The 25,669-nt window shown below is 44.7% G+C and overlaps 3 protein-coding genes across 6 annotated transcripts in view; 1 reads left to right on the plus strand and 2 right to left on the minus strand.

Annotated features, from left to right (window-relative positions):
- Positions 1 to 8,618, minus strand: part of NUDCD3 (NudC domain containing 3) — an 85,568-nt gene extending 76,950 nt beyond the window's left edge. Inside the window, exons 1-3 of one of the 4 annotated variants that reach the window (XM_058534738.1) lie at positions 8,278 to 8,317; positions 3,350 to 3,440; positions 2,599 to 2,909 (exon numbers count right to left, since the gene is read on the minus strand). In XM_058534738.1, coding sequence (XP_058390721.1) covers positions 2,599 to 2,909; positions 3,350 to 3,373 — 335 coding nt within the window. In that variant the 5' untranslated portion in view covers positions 3,374 to 3,440; positions 8,278 to 8,317. Of the gene's footprint in view, positions 1 to 2,598; positions 2,910 to 3,349; positions 3,441 to 3,787; positions 7,983 to 8,277 lie in introns of those variants that run through there. The other 3 variants (XM_058534739.1, XM_058534736.1, XM_058534737.1) reach the window with 3 other exon arrangements.
- Positions 1 to 25,669, plus strand: part of OGDH (oxoglutarate dehydrogenase) — a 385,968-nt gene that overhangs the window by 198,705 nt on the left and 161,594 nt on the right. The gene's annotated exons all lie outside the window — the stretch shown is intronic.
- The window catches only part of NPC1L1 (NPC1 like intracellular cholesterol transporter 1), a 34,633-nt gene continuing 28,936 nt past the window's right edge, over positions 19,973 to 25,669 (minus strand). Inside the window, 6 exon segments of the mRNA XM_058534724.1 lie at positions 19,973 to 20,208; positions 22,245 to 22,407; positions 22,485 to 22,598; positions 22,758 to 22,989; positions 23,181 to 23,331; positions 25,556 to 25,611. Of these exon segments, the coding sequence (XP_058390707.1) occupies positions 20,009 to 20,208; positions 22,245 to 22,407; positions 22,485 to 22,598; positions 22,758 to 22,989; positions 23,181 to 23,331; positions 25,556 to 25,611 (916 nt within the window). The 3' untranslated portion in view covers positions 19,973 to 20,008.

The raw sequence follows: 25,669 nt of genomic DNA on the forward strand, positions 1-25,669 counted from the left end.
AAAGCTAACTGATTATGGACTTTAGTCACATCTACACAACACCCAGATGATGTTTCACTTTGTAACTAGGGATGTAGCCCGGCCAGGGTGACACAGAAAACTGACCATCACAATACTTACGTCAGTAATCTTTTAAATATCTTATAAATGTACTTAGCCATTCCTTTAATGAAAATTCAGCATTCTTCCGAAATTTTGCTGAGGTAAGTAATGCTGGAATAAATAAAACTGAAGTGACTAGCTTTGTATATTCAATCTTCATTCTCCTATCTAATTATATTATGGGAAGACTACCGGAAAAGAGGAGCTACACATTGAAAGAGCTCCAGAAAACTGCAAAGGGTCCCCTCGAGTCCTTGGCCGAATACTAAACTGCACGCACACAGTATGACTCCACAAGGCATGCGCAGGACTCCCGGTAACTAACCTGCACGATTCCCAGAGCTCACAAAGGGCTGGGAGATGCCCACATTTCAATCAGCCTTGCTGAACAGCTGGCACATTCAGGAGAGCCCAACAAGGCCATGTTTTAGAAGTAGGTGCTCCAGACACGCCCCCAACAAATCTGAAAAACAAGCTTCTAAAAGAGTATACTGATCTGCAAATAAATTAATTGCCCACAAAAACAAAACTCAACACTCTTTAAAGGAAGGAAATAAAATCCATAGACACAACATCACATCACAATGTCTGGTATCCAATAATATAAAACTACCAGACATATAAAGAAGCAGGAAAATGTGACCCAAAATCACGAAAAAAACTCAGCCAATAGAAACCAACCAAGAAATGAGAGAGATGATGGAATTAGCAGATGAGGACTTTACACACCTATCATAAATACGGTAAACGATTCAAAGGAAAACAATGAAGGTAGAAATGGAAACCACAAAAAAGATTCAAAGGGAACTTACATAGCTGGAAAACACATTATCTGAAATAAAAAGCATACCAACGAGTTTACTGAGGATTAGACACTAAAGGAGAAAGGACAGTAAATCTGAAGACAGGGCAATAGAAACTATTCCAAAGGAATCACAAAGAAAAGAGACTTTTTAAAGGGGGGGAAACACAGAGAGACTGAAAGAATCTCAAAAATCCCCAAGAAGAATAAACACAACGAAAACCACATCAAAGCAAATCACAACCAAACTGCTGAAACTAATTATAAACACCTTAAAAGCACCTAGGGGTGGGGGTGCAGGTGGGGGTGGATCCCATGCAGGGAAACAAAAACACGCACTTTTCACCAGAAATGGTGTGAGCCAGAAGACAACGGAGTGACAGTCTTTAAAATGTTGCAAGAAAGCAGTGTCAACTTGGAATTCCACAGACAGCTAAAATATCAGAAATAAGGATCAAATAAAGACGTTTCCGACAAACAAAAGCTGAGAGACTTCACCACCAGCAGATGTGCACCACGAGAATGTTAGGGAAAGTTTGGGCTGAAGGGAATGATTGGAACTCTGCCCCCTGCCCAAGGCCCTTCCCACTTCCAGACCCCACACCCTATTTCGCCCCTTACGGACCAGAGTTCCATACTCAAGACCTGCTCCCCTTCTCCATCTTAGCCCCACTATTTAGCTTGGTCTCTAAGACTGCAGTCTTGCCCCATCCTATCTCCACAAAATTTATTTTCCCCTACTCCGCATTTTATGTCACTCCAAGTTGTTCACTTTGCTTCAATGACTAGAAAGTACATTCAAAGACTCCCCAAAACAGGTCAGAAGGCAAGTACAAAGAGAGGGAGAACAGAAGGGGAGTGAAGACAGAGAATGGACGAGGCAGAGGCAACTCAGGAGAGGGAGGGCACAGATTTTCCTAAAAACAGAACAGGCCAGGAGCATCACACTGCCTTTCAGACTCCGCTGCAACTCATACACAAGACAGTGTCAGCCCTTCTCACCCAAACATGGGCAGGAAGGACTGTGTAGCCAGTTCACAGCACCAGGAGACACAACTCCTGAGAACTGAGTACAGCACCGCACAGCTTGGTTGAAGCCACTCACCAGCTGTGTGCCCTTGGGCTCACCCAATACAACAGATGAGGGAGGTGCTATCATCATCACCACCACTTTACAAAGGACACACAAAAAGGTGACACTGCTTGCCCAAGGCAATACACTTCTAAGGGGACCCTGGGTCCACAGTCCCCCATATCAGATGGCCTCTTCAGGTGTACGTCAGAGCAAGGGGACCGTGGGCACACGTCCCAGCAGTGCTCCTGCAGGGAAAGAACACAGAGCCAAGACTCTGAGGCAAGGCCTCCACCGACAGGTTGGTCTCGGGGGAAAGCATAACTCGATGAGCCCAGGGCTCTAACTCTGGCTCTAGCTTTTAACCGGTTGTACGACTATGGCCAGATTACCACCTTACGTTATAGGGAGAAAAAGAAAGAAGACTGAAGCCAATCAATCTCCCATCCTATGCAACCAAAGTATTATAATGCAGTTTGCAAACATGAAGAGCTAAATAAACACTGAGACAGAGTCGGTGTGTTACCAAGTAAGAACCACTTACGGACAAACCAGCTATCATCAGGTGAACATCACCAGATATCAAGTGAGAAAGAGCAAACTGCAAAGGAGAAATTCTTACTTGGGAAGAGCTGTTGGTTCCCTTGGGACTTGAGCAGCACCAGCATCTGCTCCTGGCGGCTCTGCCTCCCTCGAGCCCTGGGCCACCTCCTGCACAACGCTCCGCAGGCCTGGAGGTCCCTGAGGCCCGGCAGAGTCTACGGCGGAGTCGATCTCCACCTCCTGGGCTGGGGCTGGGGCTGGCTCCTGCTCAGCTGCCACAACTGCCGCAGCCACGGCCTCCTCTTCCTCCTTTCTCCCGAATTTCTCCTCCAGCTCCTTTCTCCGCTTTTCGTCATCCTGACGGGCCATGTGGTCAAAAGTTTTGAATACCTAAAATCAAACAGCAATCCAGCAATGAGTTCATCTGCTCCGTGCTATACTACACATTCTATAGGAGTGTAGCAAAATCTCTTAAGTAGGGAAGGAAAAAGCAGTTGACTAAAGAAAGTTCCCAGTGGCAAAACGGAAATGTACTTCAACTTCATCAAAAGCTGCTATGACTCTTTAACGTGGGAGTTTCAAAATCAACAAAAGCAAAAACTTACAGGAAGGCTCACGATATTTACATGCCTGTGAGCCCAACTTTCGAGTCTAAAGGAAGCATAACAAATGGTCTCACCTGTCATTATTTTTACAGCCCCCAGACAGTCTTGTTTGCAAGGCAAAGAATACACTATCCTGGTGCTGAGAGCTGTAAAGGCACCAACAACTCAAGAAGGGAAGACGAGAATTTAGTTGAACTTTAATCTAGAAAATAGAAGCAGGCTTACTGGACTGCTGCTGTCTTCCCACATTGCGCAGGCTGAGGAGAGGATCTTAGAAATGCCTGGGAATCCAGGTCAGCAAATATCCACATGGCGCCTACAATGTGCAAGGAACACAAAAAAGCCAAACGACAGCTCTCACCATCTAAGAACTCAAAATTCTGCTGTCTGGACCAACTCAATCTTTTCTGGCACACAGTCACACCCACAAAAGTGCGGGTACCCTCCACTCAAAAAGTGCACATGAAACACGGCATTTGGTATGCATCATTCAAGGGTTCACATAACCCTGAAGTGCAGCCAGGACAGACCCACATGTGACAACGGCGACAGGAGAGGCTGTGATGAACACCTGTCATGCCATGAGAATGAGGGTGCAAATGAGCATTTCTGGTGAAGGAAATGTAAGGAGCTGTCTTGGAAAGAAGGGGATCTGAAGCAAACCTTGAATAAAAGGCACATCTTCTGCAGGGACTACAGGAGGAAATGTCACAGCTCCAAGAGGTGAGGTCATCAAGAAACAGCTCCTGCAGTAGGTAGAGGCAGGAAGGCTGGGAAATTCACCTTGGTAAGCAGGTGGGAGCAGACTCTTGCCATTCAATCCAGCAACAGTGCTCCTTGGTATTTACACAAAGGAGGTAAAAATTATGTCCACACAAAAACCTGCATATGGTTGTCTATGGCAGCTTTACATAATTGCCAAAACTTGGAAGCAAGCAAGATGTCCTTCAGTAGGTGAGTGAATAAATAAACTGTGGTCCAACCAGACAATGGAATATTATTTAGTGCTAAAAAGAAATGAGCTATCAAGCCATGAAAAGACATGGAGGAACCTTAAATGCATATTACTAAGTGAAAGAAGCCAGTCTGAAGAGGCTACATACTACATGATTCCAATTGTTTGACATTCTGGAAAAGGAAAAACTTTAGAGACAGTAAAAAAAATCAGTGGTTGCTAGGCGTTAGGGGAGAAAGAGATGAACAGGCAGAGCACAGAGGATTTTTAGGGCACTCAAAGTACTCTGTGACACCATAATGATGGATATATGTCATCACACATTTGTCCAGACCCCATAGAACGAACAACACCAAGAGTGAGCCATAAAGTAAACCTCGAGTTTGGGTGACTATGATGTGTTGTGAAGGTTCATCAATTGTAACAAAAAGACCAGTCTGGTGGGGGACGTTGATAATGGGGGAGGCTGGACATGTGTGGGGGTAGGGGGTATATGGGAAATCTCTGTATCTTCCCCTGAATTTTGCTGTGAACCTAAAAATGCTCTAAAAAAATAGTCTCAATAAAATAAAAAATAAAAATGTTTACAAAGTTGGTAGGACTCAGTTTCCAAAGGGCTAGAATGCAGACAGATATTAAATAATCAGTGCTGTGCACTGAGCAGGAAGACAGAACAAAAGAAGGATACTAACATACTGAACTATGGCAAATGTTTTTACAAACATTCTCTCAAAACCCTCACAAAAGTGCTGTGAGGAAGACAGCACTGACGTTGCAAAGATGAGGAACAGTAACGCTCAGAGAGGGTAAGTAACCTGCCCAACGTCCCACCAGCAAAAGAAGGAAGTAAAATATACATATAGGAAGCAGTGAACACTGAAAGGAGATGTAGGCAGAGGAAAATGAATAAAATCGTACGGCTAAAAACTAGAAACAATAAAAGACCCAATTCTACTTCTTCAGAGAACCTGAGCCCCTGACTCATTTCTCTCACATCCATGTTTATGACAGCAGACCCTTTGCCCTCAGAGCCACTCATCCTCCTTAAGCCCCAGATCTTCATCTTAACTCCACAAAAAAAGCAACAGCGAAGCTCTCTCCTAACCCCTGGGACTTCCCTGGAACCCCAGGCCTGATACTCCTCATCGCACCCAATGCCTCTGCTCACTCAGCACTCCTACCTCCTCTAACTGGCCACCTGTTTCACCTCTCTACTCGCTACTGACCTCGGCACTCATTCTAGAATCACAGAATTGTGGAGCTGCATGAGGCACCTGTGACCTCCAATCAACCTTCTCAACTGACAGATGAGAGTGACTCTCCCGAGATTTCCCAACAAATTCAGTGAGGAACAGACAGAGCCGGATTTCCTGATTCTCCTGGGGGAGCTTCTACTTAGCAGGCCTGTCAAACTGGACTCCAGGATAAACACAGAGTATCAACCGACATGAATGAAATGGCATTCTAAACTTTTTTTTTTTTTTAAACATACTAATACATGATGGAGGGGAATGGGATTTTCACGTGCATCTTTCCTGCTGAGGGTCCTTCAGGCTGTGCATCCAGGCTGTGCAAGCCCTTACAAGTAGGAGGAAAAGTCTGAGAAGCCTTACGCTAACCACACCAACAGTCCACACCCCAAAATATCAGGGGAGAACTTCTGAGTTCCAGAACAAAGCACCCCAATACTCCCATCCAAACCCTCTTTGCCTGTGTTCTGAAGAGATCCCCAAGCGCCCCACCTCAGGTGGGGTGGACATATTCCTTCAAGTCAGCAGAGAAGAAACCCCCGGGGAAGCAGAGGAGTAGGAGTGGGGATCAGGTCATCACCCAACACCACTGAGAGGTAACACTGTGCTGCACCACAGCGCAGTCACTCAATCTGACTCAGTATCCTAATGTCCCACCCCACAACAACTCTTGCCCAATCCTGAACTCGCTTTACAAGCCTCCTGCCAAATGCCTCTGTGCATACAAGAATAGCTCCCAGGATTCATCTTGATCTACCCAACCAAAACACCCAGAGAATGTCTGCTTTTTTAAAGTTCCTTGGGCAATGCTGACAGTTGGGAATCACTTTCAACAAACAAGACACCCTTCTTAACCATCTGCTGGAAACTGTCCCCTTGTTTTCTGTGAAACTTACTGTCCTGCCCACTTCCCTCTGTCCCCCACCAATCACACCACCTCTTCTTCTCTCGTCCCTTCACTGGGATTGTTCCCCAAAGAACTGCCCTCCACCTTCGGCTCTTCTCTCTCCCTCAAACTGCTCCCGTTCCTCCATCTCCAAGGTCAGTGCCACGATTCCAACAGCCTGTGGGCAGGAACTTCTGTCTGCCAGCTCAAATTCAAGTTGTCTGAAACTAAGCTTTTTCCCCTAAACTTAGGTGGCAGTTCAGTTAATGCATTATCATTATTCCAGTCCCCTAAGTTTGAAACCTTGGATCATCTTCCACTCATTCTTCCCTCCCTCTGCCCTGCTCCCCACCTCCACTTCATTACACTGGTCACCAAGTCCTAACCTGTAAGAGTGCCTGGAACATATACTCTTTTTATGTTTTATACACTGTTACCAGAAAAACAAATTACCTCCGCCAGGTCATCTGTAAAACAACGGCAAAGACCAACTTTCAGGTTGTGTTAGGATTAAATAACATCCTAGCATGTACAATCACCTCACACAATAACTAGGAGATGCCAGGTGCTCAACAAATGTTCCTTTCTCCTCCACATCTTTTCTGTAAACTACAATCACCCTAGACAAAAGTGTTCCCATCCTCCTATGGCATGATTAAAAAACAAAAGACAAAGATCTAGAATCAGAAAAATGAAGTTTTGAGTTCCAGCTCTATGATAAATTTGGTCAAATAACCTAACCTTGCTGAATTAGCATCCTCATTTGCCACATAAAATTCAACCTTACCAATTTCACAGGGACTTCCATGAAAGCATCCAACTGCCACAGGGCCTGATAAAAACCATTACTCAGATGGCACTCAGCCACTGAAAGGATGAGGACTAGCCTGCAGTTCTAAAATTGAATACCAACCCAGCCCTCATTTGACCATATTATCTTTAGTAGTTACACATTCTAAGCTTTTGTTTCTTCATGCAGGCACTGAGAAAAACAACACCTGACCAACCTGCAGCTTGTGGCAAGACTTCAGGAGGTAACATTTGAAAGTACTTTATAAACCGCAAAGTGCTAGAGAACTGTGGAAGGTATCACCAGCATTTCTATCGTCTCAGGTTCCTACAAACAGACTCAATGCTTGGCTGAGTACCTGCTTTCAATTCCATCAAAGTCCCACCTCCCCTACAAAATCTTTCTTGATTTCCAGAACCATCCCTGCTGTTCCTCTCCTCTGCTCACTTCCCTCTGGGCTCTGTCACATAACTGGCCTTGCATAGTTCTCTGTTACTGTGTTTTATCTTCCTAACGATAATGGAAGTGTCACAAGGAGAGAGACCATCACTTACACCATCCACATCACCACTGTATCTCCAATGCCTGTGGCAGTTGAGAGAATAAACACATTCAGAAAATACTTATTACATTCCAAGGTACCCAGTCAACGTCAGTGACTGAGTATTAACAGTATCTCAAACACACAGTAAACGCAACCTGGGATGTATAAACATGTGCTCAAATGTATAAATTCCCTGAGTACTATGACTGTCTTTGACCTGGAAAGTCACATTTCGAACAAGGGGACCACACCCACCGATCACCACAATCTCCTTTCCACCTCCAGTCTCTGAAGTCCCGGGGCGTGCAGGAAATCCGTGCTGCCGCTGCCTCCCCGTCCCGCCTGCACGGTTTTCATTCCCTGACTGGCAGCCTCCGGCACCTCAGAAGGTTAAGCGCTGCGGGAGCTGAACCGGGCCCAAGTGCACCCTGCGTCAGACCGGGCTGCACAAGAGCCAGTCCAGCTCCCACAGAGGGCTAACTTGATACCCCACCAGCATCTCGGCTTACCCTCAGCCGCGGCCCCAGGGGGCGGGTCCGGGGAAGGGCCAGAGGGGGCCACTAAGGCTGGGAGCGGAGAGAGGCGCGGAGGGGCCCGGGGGTCCGGCGCTCCCGCGAGCAGACTCGCGGGGCTCGGGGTCTCGAGGGTACAGGGGCTTCCGGGGCGGGCTCGCGCGAGTCCGGGCACTCGCTGCCCCCCATCCCGGGCCGCCCGCCCCCGCGAGTTACCTGCAGCACCAGCGCCTGCGCGGCCCCCGGCGGGAAGCCCATACGGTCTGACGGGTGGCGCAGCAGGCGGTAGAAGTCGGTCTTGCGGTAAAGGAAGCCGAAGAGGACGCGCAGGAAGTCCTGGACGTTGCCCACGTGCTGCAGGATGCCCAGCAGGGCCTGGTCGTACAGCTCCGCCGCCCCGGGCTCCATGGCGTCGCCGGCCGGAGGGAAGCTTGCTCACTGCGGGCGCCGCCCGGACACCGGCCCCCGGCCACTTCCGGTGCGCTGCGGTAACGGCTCCGCCGCCGGCGCGCCCGCGAGACTTCTGGTCCGCGCTGGTTCAGCACCCGCGGACGGGCTGGGCTGGGCCGGGCTGCACTAGGGCGGCCTTGCCGCGGGCCCCGCCCTCGCCGCCCTGCCCTCGCCGCCCTGCCGGCTTCCCCCGGCGGCCTCACTAAGGAGCGACGTGGGCGCCGAAGTGCGCCTAGGCGCAAGAGGGCATGGGGCTGCGGGACTGACGGCGCCTAGCAGCCATGTTGGAAACGGGCGGAAGAGTATGGCGCGGGCAGAGTCATGTGAGGCCTCCAGCATTGTCACGTGGTGTATGGGTAGGGTTCTCGCTTGGGTGTCCCGACTCCCAGGGTACAGGCGGGACGGCGAGCGCCGTCTGCTGGTGGGTCAGGTGGGGAACATGCGTGCGTGCGAGTGGTGTGGGTCCTGTTGATAATGAAAGGAGAAATGCAAGGTGACGTGCATAAATAAAAGAAGAAAAGAATATAAAGCGAGTGCATGCACGAATCTTAAGTGGGGAGAGCTAGGTGCAGAATAGAGAATCGGGTGTGCCGTCATTGTGAAATATATATGTGTGTGTGTAGTATATACATGTGTGTGCATGGTATACATACACACTGCATATATACATGTCCTAAGTATCTGACCAAGTTTAATCTTCTTTCAAAAAGTTAAAAACATAGCACTCATACAAATATAAAATGATCACGTCAAAGATTGTATTCAACAATTTAATTAACAAAGTAACCAGTGATGTGATAAAGCTGGTTCAAAGAGCATTTGGAGGAACTGGATATTTATAGCATTTTGAGAAAACAGAGTACGATTGTTAGGTTGAACACAAAGCTAGCTGGTGTCCTACAAAATAATAAAACCATAGGTTATCTTTTCTGATGGATGGAAATGATTTGCATCTCTACTGGAATAAAATCTAGGAGTTAACATATGTCTTCATAGTATATGGGCTCTGATGAACTGTAAATAAACTCAAACTCAGCTAGATTGCCCTAGAGCATTGGTTCTGAAACTTTTTGGACTTAGGACCCATTTGCGCTCTTAAAATTTATTGAAGACTCCAAAGAACTTTTATTTATGTGGGTTATGGTTATCGATAGTTACCATATTAGAAATTAAAATTGAGAAAATTTTAAAATATTTATTTACTCACTTTTAAATAACCGTAAAAACCACATTACATGTTAACATTTTTATGAAGAAATAATGTTCTTTAAAGCAATAAAAGTTTAGTGAGAAGAGTAGCATAGTTTTACATTTTTGCAAATCTCTTCCTTGTCTGACAATCGAAGGCAGCAAGATTCTCCCATCTGCTGCATTCACTGCATCAAAATATGTTGTTTTGATTGAGGTATGTGAAGAAACCCAGTCTCACACAGACAGCAGCTGGAAAAGAGAGGAGCGTTTTAGCTGTCTTTTCAAATAAATGCATTATTCTTTGAAAGTACACCAAAATTCACCACAGGTGGTAGTTTCTTAAAGGTTAGTTGCAATATGGAATCTGAAACTTTATCAATAAACATTTCCTACTTTGTCATGTTAATATTCATTGGTCTATCTCGCACTTTGAATGGATCCTGCACATGCATTATTTTTGTAACACTATGCATTCATCATTTGAAAACATTTGTCCACTGAGTATGCAGTTCTTCCAAATGTTCACTCATTTCATTATACAATACCAAAAAAAAAAAAAAAAACCCACATACAGTAATATCATTACTGGATTCCTCAGAGAAGTTTTTAATTATTGGGAATCTCATGGAGCCAGGATGCAGATTTTCAAAAACTCTAATTTTTACTTGAAAACTTGAACTTTATTATTGGCAATAAATAACTATCAATTGCTTTTCTTGAAGTGACAGGCTCACTTCCTTCTGTTAGTCATTCTTTCATTAAAAATGGTGTTCCGTGGGTTCCCTGTGTCTCTCGCCCTTCGAACTACAACTAAAAGGACATTCATTGATCAGCGGAGGATACCCACACAGCACACCAGGATGCCTGAGAGACATGAGCAGCTGCATATCTGAGGGTGGGTGGACTACCTCTCCCCCCAGGAGGTGGTGGAGATAGACCAGAAGGAAAAAGACAAACACCTAGAAACTAGTCCTGAGGGCATGGAAATCTATGATATAAATGACAAAGAATTCAAGACAGCTGTCATAAGAAAACTCAATGAGCTACAAGAGAATTCTGAAAGACAGTTCAATGAAATCAGGAACCAAATTACTGAATAGAGGGAATTCTTCACAAAAGAGATCGAAAATATAAAGCAAAATCAAACAGAATTGTTAGAGATGAAAAACACAATAGATGAGATAAAGAAAAATCTGGAGTCCTTAAACAACAGGGCTGATAATATGGAGGATAGAATTAGCAATCTGGGGGCTGGCCCGGTGGCGCAAGAGGTTGGGTGCACGCGCTCTGCTGCGGCGGCCCAGGGTTTGCTGGTTCAGATCCTGGGCGCACACCGATGCACCACTTGTTAAGCCATACTGTAGCAGCATCCCATATAAAGGAGAGGAAGATGGGCATGGATGTTAGCCCAGCGCCAGTCTTCCTCAGTAAAAAAAGAGGAAGATTGGCATTGGATGTTAGCTCAGGGCTGGTCCTCCTCACAACAACAACAAAAAAAAGAATTAGCAATCTGGAGGATAGGAACACAGAAATGCTTCAGAGGGAAAGAGAACTTAGACTACAAAGAAATGAAGAAATTCTCCAAGAAATATCTGACTCAGTTAGGAAATGCAACGTCAGGATTATAGGTATTCCAGAGGGAGAATAGAGGGAAAAAGGAGCAGAGAGCTTGTTCAAAGAAATAATAACTGAGAACTTCCCAAACCTGAAGACAGAACTGGAATTACATGTAAAAGAAGCCAACAGGACTTCTAATTACATCAATGTAAAAAGACCTTCTCCGAGGCATATATTAGTAAAGCTGGCAAAAGTCAATGATAAAGAAAAAATATTAAGGGCAGCAAGGCAGAAGAGAATAACCTGTAAAGGAAGCCCTATCAGGCTTACAGCAGATTTTTCAGCAGAAACCTTACAGGCTAGGAGAGAGTGGAATGATATATTCAAAATTTTGAAAGACAAAAACTTTCAGCCAAGAATACTATATCCAGTGAAAATATCCTTCACATATGATGGAGAAATAAAAACTTTCCCAGATAAACAAAAGCTGAGGGAGTTCATTGCCACAAGACACCCCCTACAAGATTTGATCAAGAAAGACTTCATACCTGAAAAAAAAAGAAAGAAAGGGTTTACAAAGCCTTGAGGAAGCAGATAAATAGGCAGATAAAATCAGAAATTGCAACTCTCCGTCAGAACAGATTAGCAAACACTTAATTATAACTCTAAAGATAAAGGAAAATAAAACATCAAAAATAAATATTATCACTTCATTTTAACCACAAATTCACAATGCATAGTGGAATAAGTTGTGACAACAACAACTTAGAAGGGGAAGAGGAAAGTGATGAAACCTGCTTAGACTAAGGGAACAAGAGGCTATCAGGGAATGGACTATCTCATCTATGAGATCTTTTGTACAAACGGCACAGTAACCACTAAACAAAAAACCAGAACAAATACACAAGTGATAAATAAAGAGAGAACTGAGAAAACCATCATAGAGAGCCACCAAACTGAATTAACAATCCAAAATACGTGGGACGAGAAACAAGGGAAATACGTAATAACTGAAAAACAAGAGACAAAATGGCAGCATTAAGCCCTCATGTATAAATAATCACTCTAAATGTAAACGGATTGAATTGCCCAATCAAAAGGCACACAGTGGCTGGATGGATTAAAAAACAAGACCCAAAAATTTGCTGCCTCCAGGAAACACATCTCAGCTCTAAAGACAAACACAGGCTCAGGGTGAAGGGGTAGAAGACAATACTCCAAGGTAATGGCAAACAAAAGAAAGCAGGTGTTGCCATACTTCTATCAGACAAAGTAGACTTCAAGATTTAAAAAGGTAATGAGAGACAAAGAGGGGCAATATGTAATGATAAAAGGGACACTCCACAAAGAAGACATAAGACTTATATGCACCCAACACAGGAGCACCAAAGTACATAAAGCAACTATTATAACAAACCTAAAAGGAGATATCAACAACAAAACAATAATAGTTGGGGACCTTAACAGTCCACTTACATCAATGGATAGATCATCCAGACAGAAAGTCAATAAGGAAATAGTGGACTTAAATGAAAAACTAGACCAGGTGGACTTAATAGGTATATATAGAGCACTCCATCCAAAAAAACAGATTACACATTCTTGTCAAGCATGCATGGAACATTCTCAAGGATAGACCATATGTTGGGAAACAAGGCAAACCTCTATAAATTTAAGAAGACTGAAATCATAACAAGCATGTTTTCTGACCATAATGCTATGAAACTAGAAATCAACTTCAAGAAAAAAGCTGGGAAAGTGACAAAGATGTGGAGACTAAACAACATGCTACTGAACAACCAATGGATCATTGAAGAAATTAAAGGAGAAATCAAAGAATACCTGGCGACAAATGAAAATGAAAATACACCATACCAACTCATATGGGATGCAGCAAAAGCAGTCCTGAGAGTGAAATTCATAGCAATACAGGCCCACCTTAACAAACAAGAAAAAGCCCAAATAAGCAATCTTAAATTACACCTAACAGAATTAGAAAAAGAAGAACAAACAAAGCCCACAGTCAGCAGAAGGAGGAAAATAATAAAAATTAGAACAGAAATAAACAAAATCAAAACCAAAAAAACAGTAGAAAGGATCAATAAAACAAAAAGCTGGTTCTTTGAGAAGATAAACAAAATTGACAAACCCTTAGCCAGACTCACCAAAGAAAAAACAGAGAAGGCTCAAATAAATGAAATTAGAAATGAAAGAGGAGAAATCACAATGGATATCACAGAAATACGAAGGATTATAAGAGAATACTTTGAAAAACTATATTCCAACAAACTGGACAATCTAGAAGAAATGGATAAATTCTTAGACTCATACAACCTCTCAAACTGAATCAAGAAGAAATAGAGAACATGAATAGACCAATCACAAGTAAAGAGATTGAAACAATAATCAAAAACCTCCCAAAAAATAAAAGTCCAGGACCAGATGGCTTCTCTGGAGAATTTTACCAAACATTCGAAGAAAGTTTAATACCTATCCTTCACAAACTATTCCAAAAAACAGAGGAAGATGGAACACTTCTTACCACATTCTCTGAGACCAACATCACCCTGATACCAAAGCCAGACAAGGAAAATACAAAGAAGGAAAATTACAGGCCCATATCACTGATGAACATAGATGCAAAAATCCTCAACAAAATATTGGCAAACCGAATGCAGCAATACATTAGAAAGATCATACACCACGATCAAGTAGGATTTATACCAGAGACACAAGGATGGCTCAACATCCGCAAATCATTCAACGTGATACATCACATTAACAAAACGAGGAATAAAAACCACATGATCATCTCAATAGATGCAGAGAAAGCTCTTGACAAGATCCAACATCCATTTATGATAAAAACTCTCAACAAAATGGGTATAGAATGAAAGTACCTCAACATGATAAAGGCCATATATGACAAACCCACAGCCAACATCATACTCAATGGGGAAAAGCTGAAAGCCATCCCTCTGAGAACAGGAACAAGACAAGGGTGCCCACTCTCACCACTCATATTCAACATAGTGTTGGAAGTTCTGGCCAGAGCAATTAGGCAAGAAAAAGGAATAAACGGAATCCAAATAGGCAATGAAGAAACGAAACTCTCACTATTTGCAGACGACATGATTTTATATATAGAAAACCCTAAAGAATCCATCAGAAAACTATTAGAAATAATCAACAACTACAGCAAAGTTGCAAGGTACAAAATAAACTTAGAAAAATCAGTTGCATCTCTATACTCTAATGACGAACTAACAGAAAGAGAACTCAAGAATACAATCCCATTTACAATCACAACAAAAAGAATAAAATATCTAGGAATAAATTTAACCAAGGAGGTGAAAGACCTATACAGTGAAAACTATAAGAAAGAAATCGATGATGACATAAAGAAATGGAAAGATATCCCATGTACATGGATTGGAAGAATAAACATAGTTAAAATATCTATACTACCTAAAGCAATCTACAGGTTCAATGCAATCCCAATCAGAAGCCCAATGACATTCTTCATGGAAATAGAACAAAGAATCCTAAAATTCACATGGGGCAACAAAAGACCCCGAATAGCTAAAGCAATCCTGAGAAAAAAGAACGAAGCTGGAGTCATCACAATCCCTGACTTCAAATCGTACTACAAAGTGATAATCAAAACAGCATGGTACTGGTACAAAAACAAACACACAGATCAATGGAACAGAATTGAAAGCCCATAAATAAAACCTCACATCTACGGGCAGCTAATCTTCGACAAAAGAGTAAAGAACATACAATGGAGAAAGGAAAGTCTCTTCAATAAATAGTGCTGCGAAAACTGGACAGCCACTTGCAAAAGAATGAAAGTAGACCATCTTCTTTCACCGTACACAAAAATTAACTCAAAATGGATCAAAGACCTGAAAATGAGACCTGAAACTATAAAACTCCTGGAAGAAAATGTAGGTAGTACACTACTCGTCATTGGTCATAAAGGGATCTTCTCGAATTCCATGTCTACTAAGACAAGGGAAACAAAAGAAAAAATAAACAAGTGGGACTTCATCAGACTAAAGAGCTTCTGCAAGGCAAATGAAACCAGGATCAAAATGAAAGGACAACCCACCAGCTGGGAGAAAATATTTGCAAACCATATATCCGACAAGGGGTTAATCTCCATAATATATAAAGAACTCAAACATCTGAACAACAGAAAAACAAATAACCTGATCAAAAAATGGGCAGAGGATATGAACATTTTTCCAAGGAAGATATACAGATGGCCAATAGGCATATGAAAAGATGTTCAACATCACTAATCATCAGGGAAATGCAAATCAAATCTACACTAAGATATCACCTTACACCCGTGAGAATGGCTATAATCACCAAGACAAAAAAATAACAACTGTTGGAGAGGATGTGGAGAAAAGGGAACCCCCATTCACTGCTGGTGGGAATGCAAACTGGTGCAGCCTCGATGGAAAACAGTAGGAGATACTTCCAAAAATTAAAAATAGAAATACCTTATGATCCAGCTATCCCACTACTGGGTATCTACCCAACGAACCTGAAATCAACTATCCAAAGAGGCTTACGCACCCGTACGTTCATTGCAGCATTATTCACTATAGCCAAGACGTGGAAGCAACCCAAATGTCCCTCGACTGATGACTGGATAAAGAAGATGTGGTATATATATATACAATGGAATACTACTCAGCCATAAAAAAAGACAAAATCGTCCCATTTGCAACAACTTGGATTGACCTGGAGGGTATTATGTTAAGTAAAATAAGCCAGACAGAGAAAGACAAACACTGTATGACCTCTCTCATATGTGGACTATAGACCAACACAAGGACAGAGAGAACAGTTTGGTGGGTACTGAGGGGAAGGGAGTTGGGGCGTGGGCACAAGGGGTGAAGGGGCATATTTATATAGTGACTGACAAATAATAATGTACAACTGGAATCTCACAATGTTATAAACTATTATGACATCAATAAAAAAATTGTAATTAAAAAAAAATCGTGTTCCATGAAAAGAGGTTCAGCTATTTCAGCTGGCAACCACAAGTGGTGTGCCTCAGGCAGCCATCATGCTGTAAAATGAAGCAGAAGTATTTTATGTGTACTTCTCTTTTCATCACACAGAATATTTAAAAGACTTGCTCTCAAGTGTCAAGATACAATAAAATTAATAATTTTAACATTTCATCAGGAACATTATTAAGTGAAATTGGCATTTTTTTTTATTACGAGTGTAAAGCAGTGAAGAATACAATGCGTACTAGTAAAGATTGATGCCTGTTATGGACTTAATTACGTCCCCCCGAAATTCATATGTAGAAGCCCTAGCCCCAGTGTGATTATATTTGGATATGGGGTCTTTCAGGAGGTAGTTAAAGTTAAATGAGGTCGTAAGGGTGAAGCCCTGAGCTGATAGAACTCTGCGTATGCCTGTTTATAAAGAGTATAAATAGACACATCTTGTCTGGTCAGTTTTCGCCACCAAATGAGTATGTCCCAAACTTACAAAGGAAAAAAAGACAAACTACATTTTGAGTGATTTCAGGATTTGGGAATTCCAAATAATGATTGTGGACCTAGAGTAGAAAAAAAATGGGAACAATCTGATTGCCAGAGAATGGATAAAAACACTGTGTTCACTCACACGATGGAATACCATGAGGCAGTTCAAATGATGAGCTAGATCTACATGTACCAATATGAATAAATCTAAAAAATTTATGTTGCATAAAAAAAAAAAACCTCATTGCCAAAGGATAGGTCAAGTATGATATCATTTATAAAAAATTTCAAAACGTGAAATGGTGCTATATTTGTTTACATATAAATATGTGGAATTAAATTTTAAAAACTTGCATGAGGAGGACACAGGTCAAATTCAAGAGACAGATCAGGAACAGATCATACCCACACCATCGTATGCCACCTCCATCAGAATCATGTGTCCTTATGGTACGATCTGCCCCTGGACTTTCTCTTCTTTGTGTTTTCCTATTTGTTCTTCCTTATGCCAAAATCATACTATCTTTATTCCTGTAGCTTTAGAATATTTTGACTTCCAGTAGTCTGTCCTCCAGTTTTGTTCTTCAAGATTGTCTTAGTTAATTTTGGTCTTTTGTGGTTCCATATCAATTTTTGAATCAGCTTGTCAGTTTCAACAAAAAAAATCTGCTGGGAGTATGACTGAAATTACATTGAATCCAGAAATCAATTTGGAGAGAGCTGACATCTTTGTAATATAGAGCCTTCAATTCATGAACGTGGTATATCCCTCCATTTATTTAGATAGTTAATCTCTCTCAATTTTATTTTGTAGCTTTTTCTGTAGTTTTGTTGCCTGTCTTTTGTTAGATTAATTCTAATCATTTATATGTAGATTCTTTTGAATCTTCTGTATACACAATCATATCATCTGTGAATAATTACAATTTTATTTATTTATTTCCAACTCTTATAACCTTAATATCTTTTTCTTGTCTAATTGCAATAGCTGAGACCTCCAGTACAACATTGAGTAGAAGTGGGCATCCTTGTCTTGTTCCCAATCTCAGCAGAAAAGGTTTCACTATTTCACCTTTAAGTATGAGGTTTGTTCAGCTCTATAAGGTTGTTAAGGCTCTGCCTAAGATTTATTTTAGCCTTAGTTTTTACTGTTTTCAGTGGGAGAGTTAGGCTAAATAGTTCAGCCCACTGTTTCCTCTCTTTGTATATTCTTGATTTTAATCTTTTGCTATTAAACATTTTGCAAATATTTTTCCCAGCCCATCATGTGTTTTTCAACTTTCTTTACTAATTTTTTTGTTTGTGCTTATGTGTTTGCAGAATTTTGAAATTTTTATGTAGTCAAATCTTTAGTCTTTCTCTTTATGGGTTCTGGACTTTGTGCTTCAGCAATTTTTCCCACCCCAAGATTATAACATATTCTTCTAGGTTCTCTTCTTACAGCTGTATCATTTCATTTTTATGTTTATTTCTTTAATCTATCTGTACCTTTACTTTTGCGTATGGTGTGAGGTATAGATATAACTTTACTTTGATCCAAATGATTCACCAACTGCCCTACACCATTTATTGAGTGGTCTAGCCTTTCTTCTGATTTGAAATGTCACTGTTATCAAAAGCTATTTTGTTCTTCAGATTGATTTGTCTATCCCTGAACCTGTGGAGTTTTTAACAGGGTGACTTATGTAATTTCTCCTCAGCCTCTGTTCCCTGGTAATGCTCCCATTTGCCAGACCTCCTGTCCATCCTAGCCAGCCAGTGACCCTCCCAAAAGTGGGCTAATGATGTCTGGTGCATGGGACTCTTGTGAGGACTGGAGAGGAGATAGTAGGTTCCAGAAATGCCAGCTCCTTTCCACTCCTTTTTTGTGTCCTCTGAGCATACGAGGCCACAGCAACTCCTCAGCCAAACTCTGCTCAGTGAAAGATTGTACAGAGCCCAGAGGGGTGCTGGAACCCAGAGGGGAGCAAGAAGTTCTCAGGAGGGGTCTGGAATGTCACATTCCTTGATACTTGCATCCACTGTCCCTGCACAGGGCCTTCCTCCGAGCTGGCGGTTTGCACAGTGGATCCCTCCCTCCCCAAATGCACCCCTGGCGTCTCCAGCAGGTTCTCCAGGTGTTGCCTACTTCACAGTCTGTTCCAAGAAAGGGAGCATCTGTAGGTCCTATCACTGGCCAGACCCACCAGGCTCTGTGCCTTGTGGTTTGGAGGAAATGGCTCCCCACTCCGCAAAGGCAAGGGCTCACAATGGCCTGTCTACTTTCTCAAAAAGGAGGAGGAGAAAACGCAAACTAATATCTCCATAAATCACCCTCCCACACAGGTCTTATTTGTGTAATTTACAAAAATGATTTTAAACCTAGAGGCAATCGGAATAGGACATGTGACATAAAACACCATTTCTGCTCAACAGACATTTACTAAGCACCAGTGTGCACAGCACTGAGCAAGGCACATCCCTCTGCTTCTCCATGGGGGCTCAGGTTGGGCTGGTTTGAGACCCTGGCAGGGTGCTCCAGGTGTGGGACAGAGGTGGGAGGACCAGCCCAATCCCGGGAGCTCACAGCCTTGCAGACACAGGGGCAGCCTCAATTGGTGGCGATAGCCTTAATAATCATTGGACATGGAAGCCAAATCCAATGCCATTTTCCAGGTGGGGTCAATCCATGACCAGAGTGTTTTCAAGAACATTCTCCCTGGCTCTCCCCCACCAGCAGGAACCACGGCTGGTGGCGCTTCATGGGCAGCTGCCATGCCTCTCCCTGGCCTCCTGTGGTGTCTGCAGCCCAGGAAGGGGGTCATGCTCTCTGTTCTCAGGGATACTGAAGAGTGTTAAAGACTTACTGACACCAAATTGGGACTGTTTTGCCAGAATAATTGAAAGAGGGAAAAGTTGGATAAGAAGTCAGCAGCTATAGAAGAGTTCAGAGTCTGGAACAAATGTGGAGGAGTGTGTCTAATTCTGGAAGCTCCAAGACCCAGGTCCCCCGAAGGAGGAGGCAATTGTGTGCTGACTGAGGCTTGAATGACTTGGAAATCAAGGACCTGCTATGGAAGCAGAGGGTGCATGGCGCACCTGGTGGCCAGAGGGTGTCTTGTCGTGGGCATTCCCACGGGGACAGCCTTTCCCAGCCCTGAGGGGAAAGATGGGTCAAGGAACCCCACTGGGGAACCCCCATGGCCCTCGGGTCAGGGACAGTGAGCTCAGATGGGGCTCTGGCTCCGTCAGAACTCCTGCCCACTGCGAGGCAGAGAGCTGCTGCCACCGCCTGCGCGTTCAGTGGGATGTTCAAAGCCACAGCTGACATAGATGCTGCTGACCATGTCCGTCAGGGTGGGCTGCTTGGGGCAGGAAGCCTTCCTGGCTGCAGCTGCCTCCTCCGCCCGCTTCTGCTCCAGCACCAGAGCTGGGTTGACATCAGGCCCTGCAGAGGAACAGACACAGAACAGAGGACCACCGTCAGGGAGGTGGCATGCTGAGAAGGAGGTGCAGGCAGGCAGTGCGGCCAAGAAAGGGAAGTCTGGAAAGTGAGAGCTGAGCCCTGAGCCCCCCACGTTTGTCCCCACACCTCACCCCAGCCCTCGCTCCACCCTACCCTGAAAAGCCAGTAGCCATTTTAGCTGTCATCCACACTCTCCCCACCCCGCCCCTGGCCTGTCTGCCTTCCAGAGCAGATCTTGAAGGGGAAGCACCGAGACCACCACCCCCCACAAAGCCTGTGAATTTCTCTCTCTCCTTTCTTCCTAGAACGTTCTGTGCTAACACCCACAGCAAGCACTCCTTGCTAAGAGAAGCTGTTCCTCACTCTGTTGACAATCTCAGCACAGGGACGTACCCTGGGGGCCTGTGTACACACCACCAGCCTTCCTGGGACACTGCCTGTGGGGTCCACGCTTCAGGGAGGTTCTGGGCCACTCTGCAGATGGCAGGGCCTGCGAACTCTTTCCTCCCTCCCTGACACTCTGGGAACCCCCACGAGGCGACCTGCAGCTCCCCATCCAGCAAACCTCAACCCCAACACACACGCGCTCCTTTTCCAAAGAGGGTCAGGAAATTCCTACGAGACTGAGGTGGCCCGGGCTGGGGTGCTGGAGCTGTGAGCCTCCAACTCCACTGCATTTGACCAATCTGAGTGGGGCAGGAGACTCAGTTTCCTCATCTGTGAAGTGGGATGAAAATGTCACCTACCTCCAGGGGTGTAAGAGGACTAGGTGCACGCACGCTGGAGCACAAACACACCCTGGCTGTAAATGTCTCTGAGATTACCACGACTATCATCATGGTCAGGGGGCAAAATTGAACTGCTCTCCCCTTGCCCACCCTGAGAGGGGGCAACAGTGCCATCCTGGGGACTTGGTTTAAATCTGTGGGGGCTAGTTAAACTATCACTCTCAACCATGAGGAAACAGAAATGGGCACTTGACATGTTGCTGGTAGAAGTTTAAATGGTAAGCTTTGCGGAGGGCGTTAACAACTGGCATGAACACTCGACATTACAGATTGGACTTTCTCTAAACACTGGAGGGTGAGGGCAGAGACTCAGCCACAAGAGCGGTCATCACACCACTGACAGTAAGAGTGGGGAGTGAGAAAAACTCGAACGTCTAGCAGCTGTTTGCTGGTTAGATGGATCCTGGTTGGGCCGTCCCCATGGCTTAGCGGTTAAGTGCCCAAGCTCCGCTGCTGGCGGCCCGGGTTCGGATCCCGGGCGCGCACCGACGCACTGCTTCTCGGGCCGTGCTGAGGCCACGTCCCACATACAGCAACTAGAAAGATGTGCAACTATGACATACAACTATCTGCTGGGGCTTTGGGGAAAAAAAACGAGGAGGATTGGCGATGGATGTTAGCTCAGGGCCGGTCTTCCTCAGCAATAAGAGGAGGATTAGCCTGGATGTTAGCTCAGGGCTGATCTTCCTCACCAAAAAAAAAAAAAAAAAAAAAAAGGATACTGGTTGATCCACACAATAATACGGATTTTCCAGCTGCAAGCTGTCACCCATTAATGAGTCATGAAATTGATTTCGTAGTAACACCATTATTTTAAAAGTTACTGATAGAATAGAACAGAAAATATCAGAGTGCTTCACGGGCAGAGCTATTTTGAGAAACGTTTGTTCTACCCTGCATGTCTGTGTCTGTGCCCTTGTGCATCCCCTCTCAGTGCAAAATATATTTCTTGCTAAAGGTCACGGTTAAAATTTCAATAGCATGCAGGGGAGAACCAAAACAGTGTGTGAGACACCCTCTGCTGACGAAGAAAGATGTTTTCACATGTTAAGTGAAAAGCAGTAGCTTCCAAACCAGGAAGAACTGTGTGCTCATGATTTGGGCGATGGCTGTCCGAGGTGAGTGGGCCCCACTACTCCTTGCACTTTGCCTGTGGCTTGGAGTCCCTGAGTTGCCAGAGGTGCCTGGGGAAGGATCCTGGCTGTGTGGGCAGGGAGCCTGGGCACTCACCCAGGTAGCTGAGGATGACCGGCAGGAAGACGAGGCCATGTAGCAGGCCCAGCAGAGTGAGAAGGAGGTTGAGGTGGAAGAAGAAGATCTGGATAAGCTGCCCACTGGCTGGGCCCAGGACGAGGATGCCAGGTAGGTTGCTCATGGCCCCTCTGGCAAACACCTGGGGGTCACAGGTAGGCATCAGGCTGAGCACAGAGTGCCCAGTGGAGGGCTATGTGTGGCGGCCCACCCACTCACCACACGGCCCATGGAGATGGTGGCCTCCTTGGCCTTCTCCAGCCAGATGGGCTTGGTGCTGATGGCAAAGGAGTGGGTGATGTGGGACACGAACTCCACAGAGATGCCCACCGCCTGTGGGCAGAGAGTGATCTTCAGCTGAGAAAGGGCCAGGGCAGGGGTCTCCACCCAGGCCGGTGGATGGCACCTAGACTCTAGAGAGGACTAGGAGTGTCCTATGAGGCTGGCGCCCCCGCCCGCCACGGAGCCCTGACCCTGCATCCAGCGGGTTACTGTGACCAAGTTGATGAGGGACACAGCGTTGTAGCTGATGCCTCACAAGGCCATGAAGCCCACGGTGTCCACGAGGATCATGACAATGCAGAACAGGCTGAGGAGGCCAGAGTGGAGGTCCATGCCCAGCAGGAGGTAGCAGACAGCAAAGGTGGGCACCAGACAGAGGCTGAACATGAAGAGGCCCTCGGGAATCACAGTCAGGTACTGCTCGTAGAACACGTTAGTGACCCTGCCGATGCAGAGCGCTGTCACTTCTTGGGGTGCATGGCCTCCCTCACTCAGTTCAGGGAAGAACTCAGCTCAGAGAGGGCGTGGGGAAGCGCCAGCCAGCAGAAGCCTATCCGCCCCCCACAGCCGCCCTCACCAGCCCAGCACCCTCCCCACAGCCCACCTCTGTGTGCCCAGAGCCCAGGGCCTCACGTGTAGGGGAAGACCTCAAAGGCCGGGTCCGTGCCCGGCACGTTCCGCAGGTCAGCAGTGATGTTGGCTGCCAGCACCCGAGATGCCTGCAGAGTCTCTGTGTAGTCTTGCGAGTTCTTCAGGGGCTTGTGGTAGGCCATGAACCATGAGGCTGGGCTGAGGCCGAGACAAAGGGCAAAGGTCAGAGCCGATCCAGGTGCCTCGGGACCTCCGAGGGATGGCACCTGGCTGGGTTCCAGGCTCTGCTGCCACCATTTTGGAATTGTTAACAGATTTTGAGCAGGGGTCCCTGTATTTTGGCTTTGCAGCAGCCCGGCAGACTCTGCAGCTGGTCCTACCACTGTGTGAGCCCCGAGGCCCTGCCCAGCCTCTGGTGAGTAGAGCCTAAAGAGATCTCCCGGAGAAACCCAAATGCGCTCTGTATGATTTCAAAACATGCATTAGAGTTTTAAAATTAATTAAATTACTAGCTAAAGAAATCCTAAAGAAAAAGAACAAAGCAGGAGGCATCACAATTCCTGACTTCAAAACATACTACAAAGCAATAGTAATCAAAACAGCATGGTACTGGTACAAAAACAGACACACAGATCAATGGAACAGAATTGAAAGCCCAGGAATAAAACCACACATATACGGACAGCTAATTTTCGACAAAGGTGCTAAGGACATACAATGGAGAAAGGAAAGTCTCTTCAATAAATGGTGTTGGGAAAACTGGACATCCACATGCAAAAGAATGAAAGTGGACCATGTGCTATCGCCATACACAAAAATTAACTCAAAATGGATCAAAGACCTGAAGGTGAGACCTGAAACTATAAAACTCATAGAAGAAAATATAGGCAACACACTATTTGACATTGGGTTTAAAGGAATCTTTTTGGATGACATGCCTACCCAGACTAGGGAAACTAAAGAAAAAATAAACAAGTGGGACTTTATCAGACTAAAGAGCTTTTATAAGACAAATGAAATCAGAATCAAGATGAACAAACAACCAACCAGCTGGGAGAGAATATTTGCAAAACATACATCTGACAAGGGGTTGATCTCCATAATATATAAAGAACTCACACAATTGAACAACAAAAAAACAAACAACCCGATCAAAAAATGGGCAGAGGAAATGAACAGACACTTCTCCAAGGAAGATATACAGATGGCCAATAGGCACATGAAAAGATGCTCAACATCACTAATCATCAGGGAAATGCAAATCAAAACAACACTAAGATACCACCTCACGCCCGTTAGAATGGCTATAATCACCAAGACAAAAAACAACAAATGTTGGAGAGGATGTGGAGAAACAGGAACCCTCATACACAGCTGGTGGGAATGCAAATTGGTGCAGCCTCTATGGAAAACGGTATGGAGATTCCTCAAAGAATTAAAAATAGAGATGCCCTATGATCCAGCCATCCCACTACTGGGAATCTATCCAACGCACCTGAAATCAACAATCCAAAGAGGCTTATGCACCCCTATGTTCATTGCAGCATTATTCACCATAGCCAAGAAGTGGAAGCAACCTAAGTGTCCCTCGACTGACAATTGGATTAAGAAAATGTGGTATATATATACAATGGAATACTACTCAGCCATAAAAAAAGACAGAATCGTCCCATTTGCAACAACATGGATGGGCCTGGAGCGTATTATGTTAAGTGAAATAAGCCAGAAAGAGAAAGACAAACACTGTATGATCTCACTCATATGTGGAATATAAACCAACACATGGACAGAGAAAACTGGACTGTGGTTACCCGGGCAGTGGGGGTGGGGGGTGGGCACAAGGGGTGAAGGGAGTCATATATGGGGTGAAGGACAAACAAAAATGTACAACCCAAAATCTCACAATGTTAGAAACCATTAAAATATCAATAAAAATGTAAAAAATAAAAAAAAAAATAAAAAAAAAAAATTAATTAAATTACTTTTCCAATGTGCATATTCCTATAGGAAAGGACCAGAAAGGGAGACAGGAAATGGAAATGGTTGACTTGACAGAGCTGTGCTTTAGGGCAGCTGTAGGGTAAGTACTAGAGTCATTCATGTAACTAGCTGCCCACTGCCCACATCTGGCTGTGATTTGTGCATGAGAGAAGGGGGTGTGGGTGGCTCCCGAGTGTAGCATAAACCACTGAAAGATTGTGTGAATGCCGCACTGACCATCGATTTGGGGTTGAGGTGAAGTGTGAGGACCTGGAGCTGATAACATGACCTCTGAGGACAGGGCCAGGATGGCTAGAAGCCCCCCATGAAGCAGAAAGGAGAGAAGATGTGAGATTGAGAGGCTGGTCCCTGGGGCTGCTAGGGGCCCCCCAGAGCAGCTGATTGTGGTCTTCCCCTCCAGGCGAGGCCATGCTTACCTAAAACCTGGCCATTGGGGCCCAAATCCACGGAGGTGCTGTATGCTGCCAGCCCACTGCGAGGAGAAGGCCAGAGCAAAGGCTTAGCCAGGGACCAGGCCCTTCTGTCTGCCT

The sequence above is a fragment of the Diceros bicornis genome, chromosome 41 (genome assembly GCF_020826845.1).
Source record: "Diceros bicornis minor isolate mBicDic1 chromosome 41, mDicBic1.mat.cur, whole genome shotgun sequence".
NCBI classification, from domain to species: Eukaryota; Metazoa; Chordata; class Mammalia; order Perissodactyla; family Rhinocerotidae; genus Diceros; species Diceros bicornis.